The 16,487-nt window shown below is 52.9% G+C and overlaps 1 protein-coding gene across 12 annotated transcripts in view; it reads right to left on the bottom strand.

Moving 5' to 3' along the window:
* Window positions 1-16,487, bottom strand: part of GRK4 (G protein-coupled receptor kinase 4) — a 57,532-nt gene that overhangs the window by 7,975 nt on the left and 33,070 nt on the right. For 8 of the 12 annotated variants that reach the window (XM_065914558.1, XM_065914560.1, XM_065914561.1 and 5 more), the window contains 8 exons: window positions 15,128-15,220; window positions 13,861-13,924; window positions 10,432-10,572; window positions 8,087-8,248; window positions 7,049-7,134; window positions 4,523-4,560; window positions 1,565-1,654; window positions 276-484 (listed from right to left, as the gene is read on the bottom strand). In XM_065914558.1, coding sequence (XP_065770630.1) covers window positions 276-484; window positions 1,565-1,654; window positions 4,523-4,560; window positions 7,049-7,134; window positions 8,087-8,248; window positions 10,432-10,572; window positions 13,861-13,924; window positions 15,128-15,220 — 883 coding nt within the window. Of the gene's footprint in view, window positions 1-275; window positions 485-1,564; window positions 1,655-4,522; window positions 4,561-7,048; window positions 7,135-8,086; window positions 8,278-10,431; window positions 10,573-13,860; window positions 13,925-15,127; window positions 15,221-16,487 lie in introns of those variants that run through there. The other 4 variants (XM_065914556.1, XM_065914557.1, XM_065914563.1 and 1 more) reach the window with 4 other exon arrangements.

Here is a 16,487-nt window from a genome sequence, read left to right as displayed (position 1 = left end):
TTACCCTCAGCCTGCTCTTGCGGCGACAGTGGCAGGCGCGTGGCCCACCATCGAGCCAGGCACTGCAGAGGGCCCCGAAGGGTCTGTTGCCTGTTAGTGTCCCGTGAGGCTGGCCAGGACCCGGCCTGCCCTGCCCTTTCAGCAGCACCTTCTGGGAGAGCAAACAGTGACCTCTGCTCTGCTCTGAGTGACCAGGGCCCCCGAGAGGAGGCCCCTACTCGGACTGACGGACGGCTGCGTTCCCCACCCGGCCACCCCACACGACCCCGACCCACCATGCTGCAGATGGACCTGGCATCCTCGGAGAACTTCTCAGAGTACTGCTCCGCCTCTCGCTTCACTCTCCGCTCCACCTCCTCACGCTTGACCTTCTCTTTGTATTTTTTGAATGGAGAACGGCCCTCAATCATCTCGTATATCAGACAGCCGAGCCCCCACCAATCGGGACTGAATGTGTAGCTCTCAGAGCTGATAACTTCTGGAGCTACACAACAAACACAGGAGATTTCAGTTAAACGCCCTTGTGCTGAATGGCAAACAACTGCAAAAACCACTACAACACTGTAAAGTAATTAGCCTCCAACTAATAAAAATAAACGAAAGAAAAAAGATAAAGTTAATGTCTGTTTCTACACGATGAACCCTGGAAACGTGAAGCTAACAAGGCAGACACAAAAGGCCAGACAGTGTGTGACTCCACCCAGATGAGGTAGAACAGACAAGTCCGTGGAGACGGAAAGTCCATTAGTGGCTGCAAGGCTGGCAGAGAAGGTGAGGAGCTGAGTAACTGCCAGTGGGTGCGCGGCGTCTTCTCTGAGGGGATGAGAAGGTTCTGAAATCAGGGCTGATAGCTGCACAGCGCTGCCTGTGCTGAGACCCCCTGGAGAGTACACTTCAGACGGGCAGACTGCGTCCAGTGGACACGACCGTGCTTCTACCACAGGGAGCACTGGTTTGACTCCTGATTGAGAACTAAGATCCCACACGCTGCTGTGGAACGGCCAAAACGAACATTCATGGATTTTATGGTATGTGAATTATATTTCAGCAAAGCTGTTATCAGAAACAGTTCCCACTGTTCAGAGTATGAAGTGAACCGCTGCAGAGTAACTACCGTGGCAAACGGTGCTCTGTGGGAGGACCGACCCCCCATCAGGCAGAGCCAGGCCCCCAGGCTAAGGCCCCAGCAGCACAGTGGACGCCGAGGTCAGTGCAAGACTCAGCAGAGGACCCCAGCTCACTCGTATCGGGGGCCCCCTGCTCGAGCAGAGCCAGGCGGTCCCTGCTCGGAGCTGACCCAAGGTCTGGCCTCTGGCTCATGAAGCCATCACAATGACTTGGTCACCTTCAGGAGGGGTGTGTGGAGCCAGCGAGGACAGCGAGGAGGCCACTGTCCTGTCCTGGCTCTGCCCCAGGTGATAAGGGCAGGTGGGGGCGGGTACAGACCTCAGATACCACCACGCTACCCCACAGCGGCCAGGACGACCCCAGGACCCTCCACACGGTCAGCTCTCTGCGTCCTGAGGCCGGGAGTGCGGGGAGAACCGGGAGGCCAGTCACGTACCCATGTAGCCCAGCGTTCCAACTCTTCCATTGATCTTCTCTCCTTCTGGGACCTCCAAGGCCAAACCAAGATCTGAAATCCGGATGTGTCCTGCATGCGGCCAAACACAGGACACAAATCACGGGGGCCAGCTGACACTTGGACAATAAATAATGGAAAATATCTAAAACACATGGATGGAAGTTACAGCAATGCATACTTGGAAACATTTACATCTAAAATTATATGACGCTTGTTCCTTGGAAGAAAAGTTATGACAAACCTAGACAGCGTATTAAAAAGCAGAGACATCACTTTGCTGACAAAGGTTCAGATAATTGAAGCAATGGTTTTTCTAGTAGTCATGTATGGATGTGAAAGCTGGACCATAAAGAAGGCTGAGTGCTGAAGAATTGATGCTTTTGAACTGTGGTTTTGGAGAAGACTCTTGAGAGTCCCTTGAACAGCAAGGAGATCAAACCAGTCAATCCTAAAGGAAATCAGTCCTGAATATTCATTGGAAGGACTGATGCTGAAGCTGAAGCTCCACTACTTTGGCCATCTGATGCAAAGAACTGACTCACTGGAAAAGACTGATTGCTGGGAAAGATTGAAGGCAGGAGGAGAAGGGGACGACAGAGATGAGATGGTTGGGTGGCATTTCTGACTCGACGGACATGAGTTTGAGCAAGTTCCAGAAGCTGATGAAGGGCAGGGAAGCGTGGTGTGCTACAGTCCATGGGGTCGCAAAGAGTTAGACACAACTTAGGAACTCAATAACAACAACAACTACAGAAGATACAAACATAATGCAGTTTTCTTTGTCAACTCAACCACCTGCTTAATTTCATAAACCAAATCCCCCTTAAAGTTTACAAAACAAACTGCTTCCATATTCAGAATGGACAAATGGTAAATGTCCCTTGAAATGTAGACGAATAGACAACAGCTTTTTTTTTTTACCCTAAATTCAACACAAATATCAAGTTCTACTTTACACATGAAAACGGAAAACCTAACAAGCTATCTATAACGGAAATGAAGAAGTACTTGAGGACAATCCTATTACTCTTATGGTCTATGGCTTACTGGTAGAAAATTAGTTCTTAAGAATTTTAATTACATAACAGTAAAAATGCTAAAGTCAATTGCACGTTTTAAGTCTGAGAAACTAAAGTATAGGTAGAATTACATTTTAAAAAATTAAAAGAATAGGAAAACACAAAGAAAAGATTTAAAGTCTCCTGAAATCAAGACAAGCACAACAAAGCTTTGTCACTTCTTTCTATTCTTAATGGTAATGGGACCTGGTCCCTGGTGTGTAAAGAACAAGTGACACAGTGACTGCCACAGAAATGATGCTGGCTGCCTGCATTTGGGCAGGACGAGGCAGGTCTACACCACTCCTGGCCACAGCTGGGAGCCACAGGACCAGTCAGGAAGGACAAAACGTCTGAGCGGGAGGCCCACACCAAGGCGCTGTGCTGGGACACCAGGTGTTTCCCTCGGGAGCACTGGCAAAGCCTGGTCAAGCCAGACACTGGACGCAGAGGCTCCCAGTGGCTCCCGCCGGGACACCTGCCAAAGCTGGGCACAGCTGGACCCAAGAGGGGGGACGCCTGAACCCCTGCCATGTGGGCACAGATGCCCGGGCGGGTTCCGGCACTTCTGCAGAGCCCAACGGAGAGACCTCACTGGAGGTGCGCTCCCTCCTGGGACTGTCAGGAGCCAGAGCCAGCCACCCAGGCAAGGGCGGCGTGATCTGCTCAAGGTGGGCTCATTGCAGGAATGACAGACTCGTTTAACACTGGAAAACCAACTGGTGGATTAACCATATTAAAAAAACAAATAACACATGGTCATTTTGGGAGAAAATGCACTGACAAAATTCAAGTGCCATTTTTAAAAAAGAAAAAATTCTTAAATCTTAATTCCTATAAAAGTACCACAGCATGGATTTCCCTGGTGGTCCAGTGGCTAAGACTTCACACTCCACTGTGTTGGTTCCATCCCTGGTTTGGGAAACTGGATCCCACATGATGTGACTAAAGACCCCACGGGCTGCAACTATTAATACAAGATCCGTGTGCTGCAACAAAGACCCAGCACAGACACACAAACATTTAAGTACTACAGCAGATTCCATACTTCATGGCGATATACTGAAAGGCTGTCCCTGAGATCAGCAATAAGGAAAGGACTCCTGCTGCTACAACTTCTAGTAAACACTGAGTTGAATGTCCCACCTGGTGTCCCGAGGCACCAAACAGAAACCAAAGGGTCAGGACCTGGAGAGGCAGACAGAAAGTGGTCATCTGCCAAAGGTATGAGGGTATATGCAGAAAGTCCAGCAAGTCTACAACCTTCCGGAATTCAGGAACTTTAACATGGTCACAGCCATAAAATCAACTGTAATTATAACTGAAAGCACAAATCACGGAAGAAAAAAATTAGAAGATGACTTCATTAACTTAAAAACATTTACATTTTATAAAGGATGGCATAAAAAATATACAAAGAACTCTTAAAACTCAACAATAAGGAAAAGAAACAATTAAAAATGGGCAGAAGACCTGAAAAGACACATTACTAAAGAAGATAAAGCGGCGGCAAGAAAGCCCATGAGAAGCGTCATCAGGGAAATGCAAATCAAACACGAGCCCAGGCCGCACCTGAGAGAACGCCCGAGCATGGAGGGCGTGGGCTCACGCCGCTGAGAATAAAGCAAGGTGAACCAGGAGAGAGAGGAGCCGGAGAGGAGACGCTGCTCTGACTGCGAGCCGGACTGAAGATGGGAAGCGCCTCTGCTTCCTGCCGAGGCCCAGGGGGACGAGGGGAGGCCCCGTTCGGTTTCTAGGAGGGCGCACACCCGGGGCGCCGCCCGCTGCTGACCCCTGGCGGCGCTAGGGGGTAGTCCGCCCTGACTTCCTGCGAGTCCCCCTGAACCAAGTCTACGCGCGGCGGGAAAGGCTCGCTCACCGTGATCATCGAGGAGGATGTTCTCGGGCTTTAAGTCCCTGCAAGGGAAAGAAACAACAGCACGAAATCAGTGATTCGGGGCGCGACACTGGGCTCCGTCGGTCCCAGCGGGAAGACCCGCAGGCAGTGCCGCGCTCTGGGCGCCTCCGTCTGCGGGCCCGTGGGCGCCCGCGTGTTGCCACAGGCTCCAGCGGCCGCGAGCAGGAGGGGCGGCTCTACAGACGGCGCGCAGCGAGGGCGCAGAGCTCGCCGCCCCGTGCGGGTGCGCGGGCTCCGCAGGAGGCGATCCAGCCGTGAAACGTCGGCCCGGCGGTGAGGAGTCAGTCCTCGACCAACTCGGCTCCATTTCTCACCATTAACAGACTGTCAGGAATGTCTACGACTGGAAATCCCCCGTTCGAGAGGAGTTCCGTTTCGGGGTCAGATCCTGGCTCTGCCCGCCGTCAGCAACGAGGCCTCCGCGTCCTCACCTGGAGGGCCCGTGCCAGCGCCTGCTTCCAGGGCTGGGCAGCGTCCAGGGAGGCCAGGCCTTGTGGCGGGAGCCTGTGACCCCGGCACTAACTGTTTATCACAGTTCACTGCCAAGTAGGGCGGCGCCACAAACTTCAAACACGTGTGTGTGTCACCAAAGACTAAAATATCTAAATGTGGTATCTCAGCTACTTGTTTTTTCCCTTAGCAAGGAAAAACACCTAGTTTTCAGAGGATTTGTATTCAGCTCTGCCTTCACGTGTGGTCCTGCCACACTGACCCGTCTCACTCAGCACAGCCCTCCTCCGCAGCCACGCCTCCAGAACCGGCAGAGGAGACCGAGGCCAGCAGATCGGAGCCGCCATTCCGAGGCGCCGGTCCCAGGGGGGTCCCGCAGAAGCCGGTGCCAGCTCGGGGGCGGGGGGCCGCAGACACTGAAATGCCCTGGGGTCGAAACCGCAGGGCCAGAAGAGAGCAGAAGGAGCACGTGGGCGTGGGGCTCTGCACAGACACCCTTCCTGGGACGACGCCAGGGCCCAGCCAGAGACCCACCGACTTCCCGCCACCTCCTTGCCTGGTGTGAGAAGCTGCCCGAAAGCACTCCCACCGCCTCTGCACTCAGCTGTCAACCCACCACCAGCCACCTGCTCCGAAAGGTGACACGCAGTGTGTGCTGCACAGAATAATGAGAGTAGCAGCAACAGCAGGCTTCCCAGCGGCGCTAGTGGTAAGGAGCCTGCCTGCCAATGCAGGAGAGGCAGGTTCAGTCCCTGGGTCGGGAAGATCCCCTGGAGGAGAGCAGGGCAACCCACTCCAGCATTCTCGCCGGGACAAGCCCATGGACAGAGGAGCCTGGTGGGTAGAGTCCGTGGGTCTCGAAGAGCTGGACACGGCTGAGTGACGGAGCACGGCAGTCACGCCCTCAGCACCTCCTTCGGCCTGCTCACTGGGTACCAAGGCATGTGCTTAACCGTTTTACACACGTCCCCTGGGACGATCACAGCGTCTCTGGAGGCTGTTTAGACACTCTTGGGGTGTAGGTGCCACACTTAGGGTGCAGTCATGTCACTGGATCACTTGGATGCCAGGCGACAGGCTGGTACCAACGCCAAAGCAGTGTGCCCACACCCTGCCCTGCCCCACACCCTGGGCATCTGCCAGGGTAGAGTGCCGCAGCTCAGGTTACAAAGTGCTGTCCTCTCTCGCGCCTTCCCTCAAAAACCACTTCCCCAGGGAGCGGCCTGTGGCCCAGTGGCTAAGACTCTGAACTTCCATGCAGGGGCCCCGGGGCTCCATCCCTGAGAGGGAACCAGACCCCACACACTACATCCAAGGATCCTGCCTTCCACTGCTGAGACCTGGCGTAGACAAAACACGTAAAAAACAAACATTCAAAAGTTTAAAAAGCCCCTCCTGTGTGCCTCTTCTTTTCTGACTTTGGAGCTGCTAAAATAGGACAGCATTTTAATTTGTACCACCTCTGTGCAAAGAGGGGAGAAGGTAATGGCACCCCATTCCAGTACTCTTGCCTGGAGAATCCCAGGGACGGGGGAGCCTGGTGGGCTGCCGTCTTTGGGGTCACACAGAGTCGAACACGACTGAAGCGATTTAGCAGCAGCAGCAGCAGTGCAAAGAGGAAGACACTCTCCAGGACCTGGTCTGATGGGAGCTGTCAGTGGTGGTCTCTGAGGAGAGGTAAGAGGGCACGGGGACCTTCCCCGTGAAGGGCCTTGGAGGCGGGACGGACTGTCAGAGCCCGAAGGCCAAGGTCGTTCACCCAAAAGACGCTTGGGGGCGCCTCCTGATGGCAGGTGTTGTGGACGCAGTGGGCAAGAGGCAGACCCACTCAGCCGGAGGGCCTGCGGGAGCCCAGGGCAGAAGGCTGGGGAGCGGAACCTTCTGACCAGCGCAGGGAGTGCGTCTCAACACCAGAAGCAGGCCAAGGCGGCTCTGCCGGACTTAACTGTAACAAGCTCACTTCCTCCAGCAGCCACGTAGGAATCAGAGCTCCTCCAGCCCCCCTGTAAGTCCCAGAGCAGCAGCCCGTGCCCCCACCTTCTGCACAACTCATGGTGGGTGGGACCGTCATCCATCAGCCCAGCCTGCTGGGAACTGATCCTCAGGAAATACTCAACTTGGCTCTGGGCCATGAAAGATAAAGAAGAAAAATCACATCAGAACTGGGATGGAGAGGAGGAAGGTCTTCAAGGAAGCTGGTCAGCCAGGGGGACTGGCCCCAGAGTGGGCAACATGGAGCACTGTGAGGACCAGCCAGGGGAGGGGGCTTCTAGGAAGTGCCCGACTGTGCACTAACTCTGCATGACAGCGGGCAGAGACCGGCAAGAAAGGCCCCCGAGAGGGCAGATGCATGAGCAGGGCAGGGAAGAGAGGACGCCGGACAAGCTCCGGGAGAGCAAGCCCATCTGAGGAGGATGTGACCTCAGCCACTGACCGCGGAGAATACAGAGGAATCGCAGAAATACGCAGGACTGATTTGGGAACCAGATTCAGGGAGGAGGTGGGCTAGAGGGGGAGAAGCAGGCAGTTCCTTCTCGGGAACTGAGAAGGCCAGCTGGACGCACCCACTAGGAGACGAGTGCACACGGCCTGCAGGTGGACGCGCCGGGCTGAACGCAGGGAGCGGCCTGGGGGTGGCCCCGAAGTGTCAGCGCCCAGGACACCAGCTTCTAAAGGTGGCAGAGGGACTACTGTCCCTAAAACCTAGATTTATTCATCACACAAATCTAATTCCATCTATGGCATTTAATTTCCTCTACTGAATTCTAAGATGAAAACAGTATTAAAATAAGTACAATTATTTCAGAACATTTGCTATTTTGTTGGAACATCATCCCCAGTCCTCAGTGGAACTGTCAGAATGTCTAAGAACCTTGGAAACTGGTTCCTCTCCTGCTTGTGAGCAGCATAACCAACTTAAATGAAAAGTACTTACCAGAAATAGAAGAGAACTAAAAAGAAACCCAAGGTCTGCCCCGGATCGGCCATACTTCCAGCACGGTGATGGCACGGCTGGGCCGGGGCTCCCCACCGGCCCTCCCGCCCCCGAGTGGCCCCGGGGCCCTGCGCGCCTACCTGTATACGATGCGCTCCCGCTGCAAATCCTCCAGGCCACAGCACAGCTCGGCCGCGTAGAAGATGGCTCTCTGCTCCTCGAAGCCGGGGCCGCCCAGGTTGTAAATGTGAAACTTCAGGTCCCCTCCGTTCATGATGGTTAGCACCAAGCACAAGGACTTTCTGGTTTGGTATGTGTAACACAGACTAACCTGAGCACAGCAGCAGGGCAGGGAACAAAAGGCAGAAGCCTGCTCGTTCACTGGCGATGCACTCTATTTGCCAGCAGTGATGAGAACACCAAGACGCTGCCTGCTTTGGGGGAGAAGTCCACCGTGCACCATCTCAAACCTCTACCTGGTGAAGACCCTAACGGCTGCTCGGCGTCAAGCGCAGAGCACTTCCTAAGTGCGTGCGTGCTCGGTTGTGTCCAACCCTGTGAGCCCGTGGACTGTAGGCCGCCCGGCTCCTCTGTCCACGGAACGTCCCAGGCAAAAACACTGGAGCGGGTTGTCATTTCCTTCTCCAGGGGATCGTCCCCACCCAGGGATCAAACTTGAGTCTCCCACGTCTCCTGCACTGGCCGGTGGATTCTTGGCCGCTGAGCCACTGGGGAAGCCGTGTCTAAGCAAGCAGGCGCCAACCTTCACAGAGAACCTGGCGTGGCGCCCCTGGAAGCTACATTCTGGCTGCTGGGCACGGGCAGTGCACACTCACAGCCTGTCTGCGTTCAGCGTGGAAGGCAGACGCCTCCGGCAGTGCAGGAGGGGTCCAGAGCCGCTCGATTCTTCCGGCGTCTGTGTCACCAGTCACACCCTGAAGGTGCGGGTCTTTCCTGTGGTCTCACCTCCGGCACCTCTGTTACGTGCACACGTAGGGGATGCGTCTCAGATGTGCCCATATACTGGTTTTGTGAGCCTCTCTCGTGAAGTGCCTGTTCAAGCTCTTCACCCCCTTTCCTGCGGGTCTGCACGTCAGTTTACACCCCTGAGTACACACACACACGCCCTTCTGGGATTCTGGCTGGGGCTGCATTTCACTCATCTTACTGCCATCACAGCCCTGAGGCTCCCAGTCTGTGAACAGGGCACCCCCACCGTTTGCATAGGGCATCTTTAAGTTTTTGTAAATAGTGTTTTACAGTTTCCAGTGTACAAGTCTTGCACATTTCATTGGATTTTTGCCTAGATTCTGATATTTCTTAATGCTATTGTAAATGGTTTCAATCAAAGTTTTTCAAACTGTTTTCTATCTAATTGGTGCCATATCTAATAACCTGGCCAAATTCTCAACCAGTTGTCTAGAGAGCCTTGGACTGCCTACACACACAGTCGTGTTGTGGTGGGGGGTTGGGGAGGGGCTGTGCGGAGGAGAGGAGATGAACTCGACAGAAGTACCAGTCAGGACCCCCTCAGATCGGCCGTAAGCAGGAAGTAAGGAAGAGAATCAAGGGCAAAGGAAAGTATTTCCTGGCGAGAGGCCAGGAGTACAGAAACCAAAATATTGTATTTCAGTAGAATAAACCATAACTATTATCTATGTGCCTTTCATAGCACTAGACTAGATTTTGGGGTGTGGAGGTAGGTACACAAATATGTTTAAAGCGACTCTAAGATGAGCCCGTTTTATCAAAGGTTTGTACATGTACATAGGTTGTAAAGCATGTACATAGGCTGACGTGTCACCCACGCAAACCCTTGCTGTTAAACGAGGGGACAGCTCTGAAGGCCTGTCTGTCGTGGAGGCTTTGTGCCAGCAAATGCCGCCGGCCTCAGGACTGAGAAGTAAGTGATGCCACGCAGCCTTCGGTGACTTGCCTTTCCCTCTCTTCCTTCAACATGCAATTAGGTGGAGGAAGCAGCTGCGGAGATGCAAACCCCGCTACTTAAGGCACAGCCCGGACCCAGGACCCCTGGGCTCAGCCCTGACCCACGCAGGGAGGGTGGAGTCAGGCCTCACACAGCTGGGCCCGCTGAGGGCCAGTAGTGACCCAGAAAGGGGGCGGAGGCGGGCACAGACGAGGCCTGGGTGAGGGGCTGGGCAGAGAAGCATCTTCAAGCCCCTCACCCATCTGGGGCTTCGGCCAACCACAGCGTGAGCCCATCTGCTGATGCCCCCAGAGGGCAGAGGGTCAGCGCCAGACCGGGGGTGGGGACAGGGACAGACTCATCACAAACCGCCTGTCTGTGTCCAGGGAGGGCCGGGCAGGACAGTGGAGGGCTGCTCCTGCACCGCTCCCCGCCAGCGGCCAGACAGCGAACCCCGCACACGCTCGGCTAGGACGGGCTTGTGTCCAGCGGCAGGCGCGCCGGACGAACGCCACTTGCCCAGCTCCCCATCCCCGGGAGGACAGAGGAGATACTTACTACAAACCTACTGTGCACTTTCTCTAGGATCCTCTTCTCGTTTAGGGCCATGGCCTCCCCTTTCCTCCTCTTTATCCTTTTCTTCTCTAGCTTCTTACAGGCATACATTTTTCCTGTAGCTCGCACTTGACAGGCACAAACCTAGTTTTTGGAAAAAAAACAACAGTTCATATCCACTTGGCAGTTCTCAGGCTACCAAGAGAAAAGAGTGTTCTCCATGACAACTCCCTCTGGTCAAGAGCAGCATGGACTCTGTGGAGCCAAGACCACGGCCGTCACGGCCGCGGCTGGGTCCCCGTGGGCACTGCCCTCTGACCCTCGGGTCCTTGTTTAAGAAGGGAGCTTATGAACCGAGCACAGAGATGGCAGAACGTGCTCTGTGAGATCCTGCTGCATCTGCTTAAATACGTCTCCCCGCGTCTTTCTACTTTCTGCACAAGAATGAAAGTTTCTGACAGTAAATATTCTTGATTACTTTTAGAATTCAAGAATACGTGTATCTCATAGAATCCATAGACTTTCATACCTTTATTTTACTTAATTAGCTCTTAAAGTAATATTTATGTGTTACTTCACATTATGAAAACTTCCAGACAAAGGTGAGTGAAGAGAACAGCACAGCAAAGCCCCCAGCGTCCAGCCTCCCCTGGCGGCTCAGCAGCAAAGAACTTCTTTGCCGACTCAGGAGCTGCAGGAGACGTGGATTCAACCCCTGGGTCAGAAGATCCCCTGGAGGAGGAAGCAGCAGCCCACTCCAGTACTCTCACCTGAAAATCCCACAGACAGAGGAGCCTGGCGGGCTACAGTCCATGCAGTTGCAGAGTCGGACACAGCTGAGCAACTGAACAACCACCACCAGCCTTCCAGCTTCCAGGCTATCTACGCAAGCTGTCAGGGTTCCGCTGACTGCCACCCGCCCCACACCCCAGACACACATGCCCCACATCTGCACACACACATGCCACACACATGTGCACAGAGGATTACTTAATTTTTTTAATTTTAACTAAATTAATTTTACATATTTATTTATTTGGCTCTGCCGGCTCTTAGCTACAGCATGTGGGATCTCTGTTGCATCATGCAGGATCTTGAGGTGGGACATGTGAAATCCAGTTCTCTGGCCAGGGATTGAACCTGGACCCGCTGCATTGGGAGCACCAAGTCTTAGCCATGGACCACCAGGGAAGTCCCCCTGAGGATCACTTTAAAAGCGAAGACATGATACAATTGTATCCATCAACCCAAATAATTCTGATGGTAAAATATAAACCTCATTGTGGAAAATATTGAAAATATTAATAAAGACAATGATAAAACACCCCAATTCTAAGATAACTATCACTGATACTGCACTGCATAAGCTTCGAAGTGCCCCCTTTATACATATATATGCAAATGATAGATAGCTTGCTCCCCCACAACCTCTGGCTTTTAGGGGAAATTGGGCTTATGTTACAGAACAGATAATAATCTTTTTTCATCTTACTGTGTGACTATCTTCTCATCATTAAACGTTTTACAAATATGTGACTATTCCAAAACGCATCTCATCATTTTCCGACCATGAAGCATTGGCACATAGTCTTCGCACATCTCTTATCATGCACTGAAGACAGATTCCTTCAAGTGGAGTTGCCAAGTCAGAGAGTGAGAAGGGAGAAGAGGTGGGGTGCCAGGCGCTGCAGCCCCTCAGCTGCTCCTCACAGCGATGGTGAAGCAGGGCTCATGACCCCTCTGCTGGAGGAGACCAAGGCAGGCTCCCTGATCGCACAGCTGGAAGCAGAGGCACAGGAGCTTGACCTCAGGGTGTGTGGGTCCCCAGGACGTGCTCTCTACGCCGCCTGCCACGCAGGCCGGGATGCTCGCCGGCCCTGTGCATTGCGCCGGGCTCAGGGCCCGCCAGGGCCGCCTGGGGGACTCAGGGCCGATGGGAAAGCAGTGCTGTTGACGAACGAGAGCAAAGCGTCGGCCGCTCACACCTCCAGGAGAGGCGCCAGCATCTGGCAGAGGTGAATACACGGCCGGCATTTGCACTCAAAGGGCCCCAGGCGTCTGCCTTAGTCGCAGGGTTCTAACTGGCATTCCCGAGAGAAAGGACAGTCCGCTGACTCCCACCCCGCGCCTGACGCAGCGCAGCACTCCCAGAGCACGTCTGTGACAAGCCACAGCCGTTTATTTGTCCTCCCAGCCGTTTGTCGGGAGCACAAGTCTATGTGTTAAAAAAGCGCTGTATAAGATCATGTGTACACCGAGTCTTTTCACGACAGTGAAAACTACCAACGTGTTCCTGCTGAGTCCATTGTTAAGACCTCTGTGTGGCCAGACCAGGGGCTTCACTGCTTTGTAGACACAAGAGCCGGGTGCTGGAAGTTTCCTTCCTCTGCCCCTGGAGGCAGTGTGGGACGGGCGGCGAGGACCGAGCGCTCTGGAGCCGCATCAGGAGACGGACTCCTTGCAGACACAGACACGTCTCCCGCAGAGGGCCTGGCATGCCGCGGCGGGGCTCGCAGAGCACCAGGCGGCCTCCAGGACCTCAGCGGTCGCCCCGCGGGCTCTCCCAAGGCTGGCATGCCAACCAGTCCCTCTCGCAGCCACTGCAAGTGGTGACAGGAGGCGCCAGCGGTGTGACTCCTCCCGGGCTGGCGCTGGCCATGGTTCTGGACTGGAATTTGGGAGCACATGCCATGCGAATCGCAAGCAGACGGCGTGCCCAGCTCTGACCCGGCTCGCCCGGCTCTGGGACTTAGCAAGGCTTGAACTCAAACGACCGCTCCACACACTCAGCAGGGCCGTGAGCATCTCCTTCAGCCGCGGCACAGGGCGTGACAGGAGCCTGCCCCTCCACACCGTCTCCGACCCCATTGAAAGACTGTCTCTCGGGAACTTGTGGGGAGTGTCTTTAGGATCTTCCCCAATTTCCATATTTTCTAACACCTTTCGAAGTAGGTGTAAGGTACATACACATCCTTATTAAATAAGTTAAATAAACATATTCAATAATATTTAATAAAATTTAGTAATATACCCTGTACTATGTGCACCTCTAGGCTAGTCCTCAGTTATGAGAATGGAATGTCAGAAACTCCACCATATGGAAACATAATAATCTTTTCAGTTAGGACAACCTTACTAAACTTGAACATTGATAACATGAGAAAACAACCTCTTTAAGAACTAAGAACTGACATGTAAAATCACAAAGATAGTGAATCATTCTTCCCACCGGATCTCTGAATTTTTTAAAAGCGTGTACCTTTTGCTCAAAGTTCAATCTTAATTCTCATGGCTGCTAAAAGTATTCCTAAAATACACAGTAAAGAAATAACTGTATTGGCAGAGTCGATACGTTACCTGAAGACCACGCCTTTCTGTGACCCCCTTCGGCTTTTCTAGAAGTACTGCTCACAGCAGTCAGGTTCGACTTACCTCTCCAAACCCACCTTTCCCCAGGACTCTGTAGTGCCTGAACGTGCTCTTTGTCACTGGTTGCCTAATTAATGACAAGGAAAAAAGAAATCCTCAGGTCTCACATCACACTGCTATTTGGAAAGAGAAAAACCTACCTAGCCCCTGGCCTGGCCTGAGAAGGGGACGCTGGGGAGGGGGCCCAGGACCAGCTGCCTGTGCTCAGAGGCATGGCTCCTCAGTGGGGCGGCTTTTAAGAGACAAGCACGTGAACGTTTAAAATTGTGAAGACTCTGAAGACAGACACAGAATGACCCTGCTGCCCTCACCGCCTGAACTAAACACGTGTCTGCGCCAGCCCCACCCTGAAACCGCTCTGTGCTCTCCTTGGCACAGCTCTCGGGGCCTCTCGGAAGGCTGGGGAGGGAAGTGACACTGACAGGGAGCTGCTCTCTGAAAAAGAACCTCAAAGGCGGTGCTGACGTCGTAGCAAAAGAAACCTGTATGAGCTAGAACTGAAATTTAATAAATCAACAGTCACTGTAACAACAGCAACACTGGTGGCAGCTAACACAGAGGATGAGATGGTCGGCATCACGGACTCAATGGACACGGATTTGAGTAACCTCCCGGAGCTGGTGATGGGACAGGGAGGCGTGGCGTGCTGCCGTCGTCCATGGGGTCGCAGAGTCGGACGCGACTGAGCGGCTGAACTGAACGGAACGCTCCCTGAGCACTTCTGTTGTGCACTGAGCTCTGCGCTGAGTGTTCTGCACTCACTCCTCTGGTGCCTCGAGCAGACCAGGTGGTGGTGGCGGCTCAGTCACCAAGTCGTGTCTGACTCTCTGTGACCCCGTGGACTGTAGCCCACCAGGCTCCTCTTGTCCACAGGATTTCCAAGAATACTGGAGTGGGCTGCTATTTCCTTCTCCAGGTGGTGGGTTCTATTTTACACAAAAGGGACCCAAAGCCCATGCAGGCCACGTCACTGCCTGAGGACACACAGCTAGTAGGCGTCTGGGTAGAGGCTGAGATGGCAAAGACCCAAGCACCACAGCGGATTCTGTTTCTGTGAATCCAGGACATGGCTTACTGTCTCACGACGGCAGCAGCAGGGCTGACTGTCATTTTAACAAGAGAACACAGAGCCCACTGGATCAGGAGAAGTTGTACAATATTAATAATGAGATTTCCAATGGCATTCTGACAGACAGAAAGGTATACATCAGTCAAAATGCAGTAATGGAAGTCTCGATTTGTTTTCACTAAATGTCAGATGAGAACATACCTTTCCAGCCATTTCCACTGTAAAAATCGAGAAAAATATGCACTTTCTTGGTATTCTTCAAATGCTTCTTCACTTAAATGGTCATGGACAATTCTAGAAAGAGATTTTACACAACTATGTATATCTGGCTGCAATACAAAATGAAGACAACTCTGTGATTTAATGCACGAGTGAGTGCTGAATATGGGAAAAATGAATCATTACCCATAATTCAGTATATTGAATTTTGCAATTACAGAATCTCACACTAGTTTCCAATGCTACCATTATTTCAAAGGAAAGAAAATCGATTTACCTTCTTAAAGTCAGAGGTCCTTTTTAAGTATTAGAATATCAGTGAAGTAATTACTTGATAAAAATAATCTCCCAGCAGAAAAACAATAGTTTAAAATACACTCAAGCTGTGTATGTGTGTGCGTGTGCATGTGTATGCCTGCAGTCATGGAGGCACATGTATTTCAGGAGGAAAGGTAAACAGCTTGCAGTTAACATGAGTGCAAATGTACAAGTGATAACAGTCATAGGGTAGAAACTGTTAATATGTGATGTCACCTTTTCTTTAAATATTAGAAACAAAGCTCTCAGGGACTTCCCTGGTGGTACAGTGGTTGAGAATCTGCCTGCCAACGCAGGGGGCATGGGTTCGACCCCTGGTACGGGAAGATCCCACACACCGCAGGGCAACTAAGCCCATGAGACACAGCGCTGAGCCCACGGGCCGCACTGCTGAAGCCCCCGCGCCTGGAGCCGGTGCTCCGTAACAAGAGGGGCCACCACGTGAGAAGCCCATGTGACACAACGAAGAGCAGCACCCTCCCTGCAGCTAGAGAAAGCCCCACGCAGCAAGACCCCGCAGAACCAAAGACAGTAATACAATTAACTAATTAAAGCACTCAGTACATTGTTTCGGAGAAGGCAATGGCACCCCACTCCAGTACTCTCGCCTGGAAAATCCCCTGGACAGAGGAGCCTGGTGGGCTGCAGTCCATGGGGTCTGAAGAGACGGACACGACTGAGCGACTTCACTTTCACTTTCATGCACTGGAGAAGGAAATGGCAACCCACTCCCGTGTTCTTGCCTGGAGAATCCCAGGGACGGGGGAGCCTGGTGGGCTGCCGTCTATGGGGTCGCACAGAGTCGGACACGACTGAGCGACTTAGCAGCAGCAGCAGCAGCAGTATTGTTTGATGCTACACGTTTCTTCAAGAAATCTTCTGCAATAAGCCCTGCCTCTTAGGTTTATTGATGACTTTATGAGAGTAGGAATACAATTGGTCCCTGGGGAGCAGGTGAGGGACAGGACACAGCCTGCCCTTTAAAACAGCGCTGCAATGGATCAGCATCTACGGAGCCGACGCT

The sequence above is a fragment of the Muntiacus reevesi genome, chromosome 22, assembly GCF_963930625.1.
Source record: "Muntiacus reevesi chromosome 22, mMunRee1.1, whole genome shotgun sequence".
Taxonomy (NCBI): Eukaryota; Metazoa; Chordata; class Mammalia; order Artiodactyla; family Cervidae; genus Muntiacus; species Muntiacus reevesi.
Note: the sequence above shows the minus strand (reverse complement) of the source record. Positions and strands in the feature narration are given on the sequence as shown.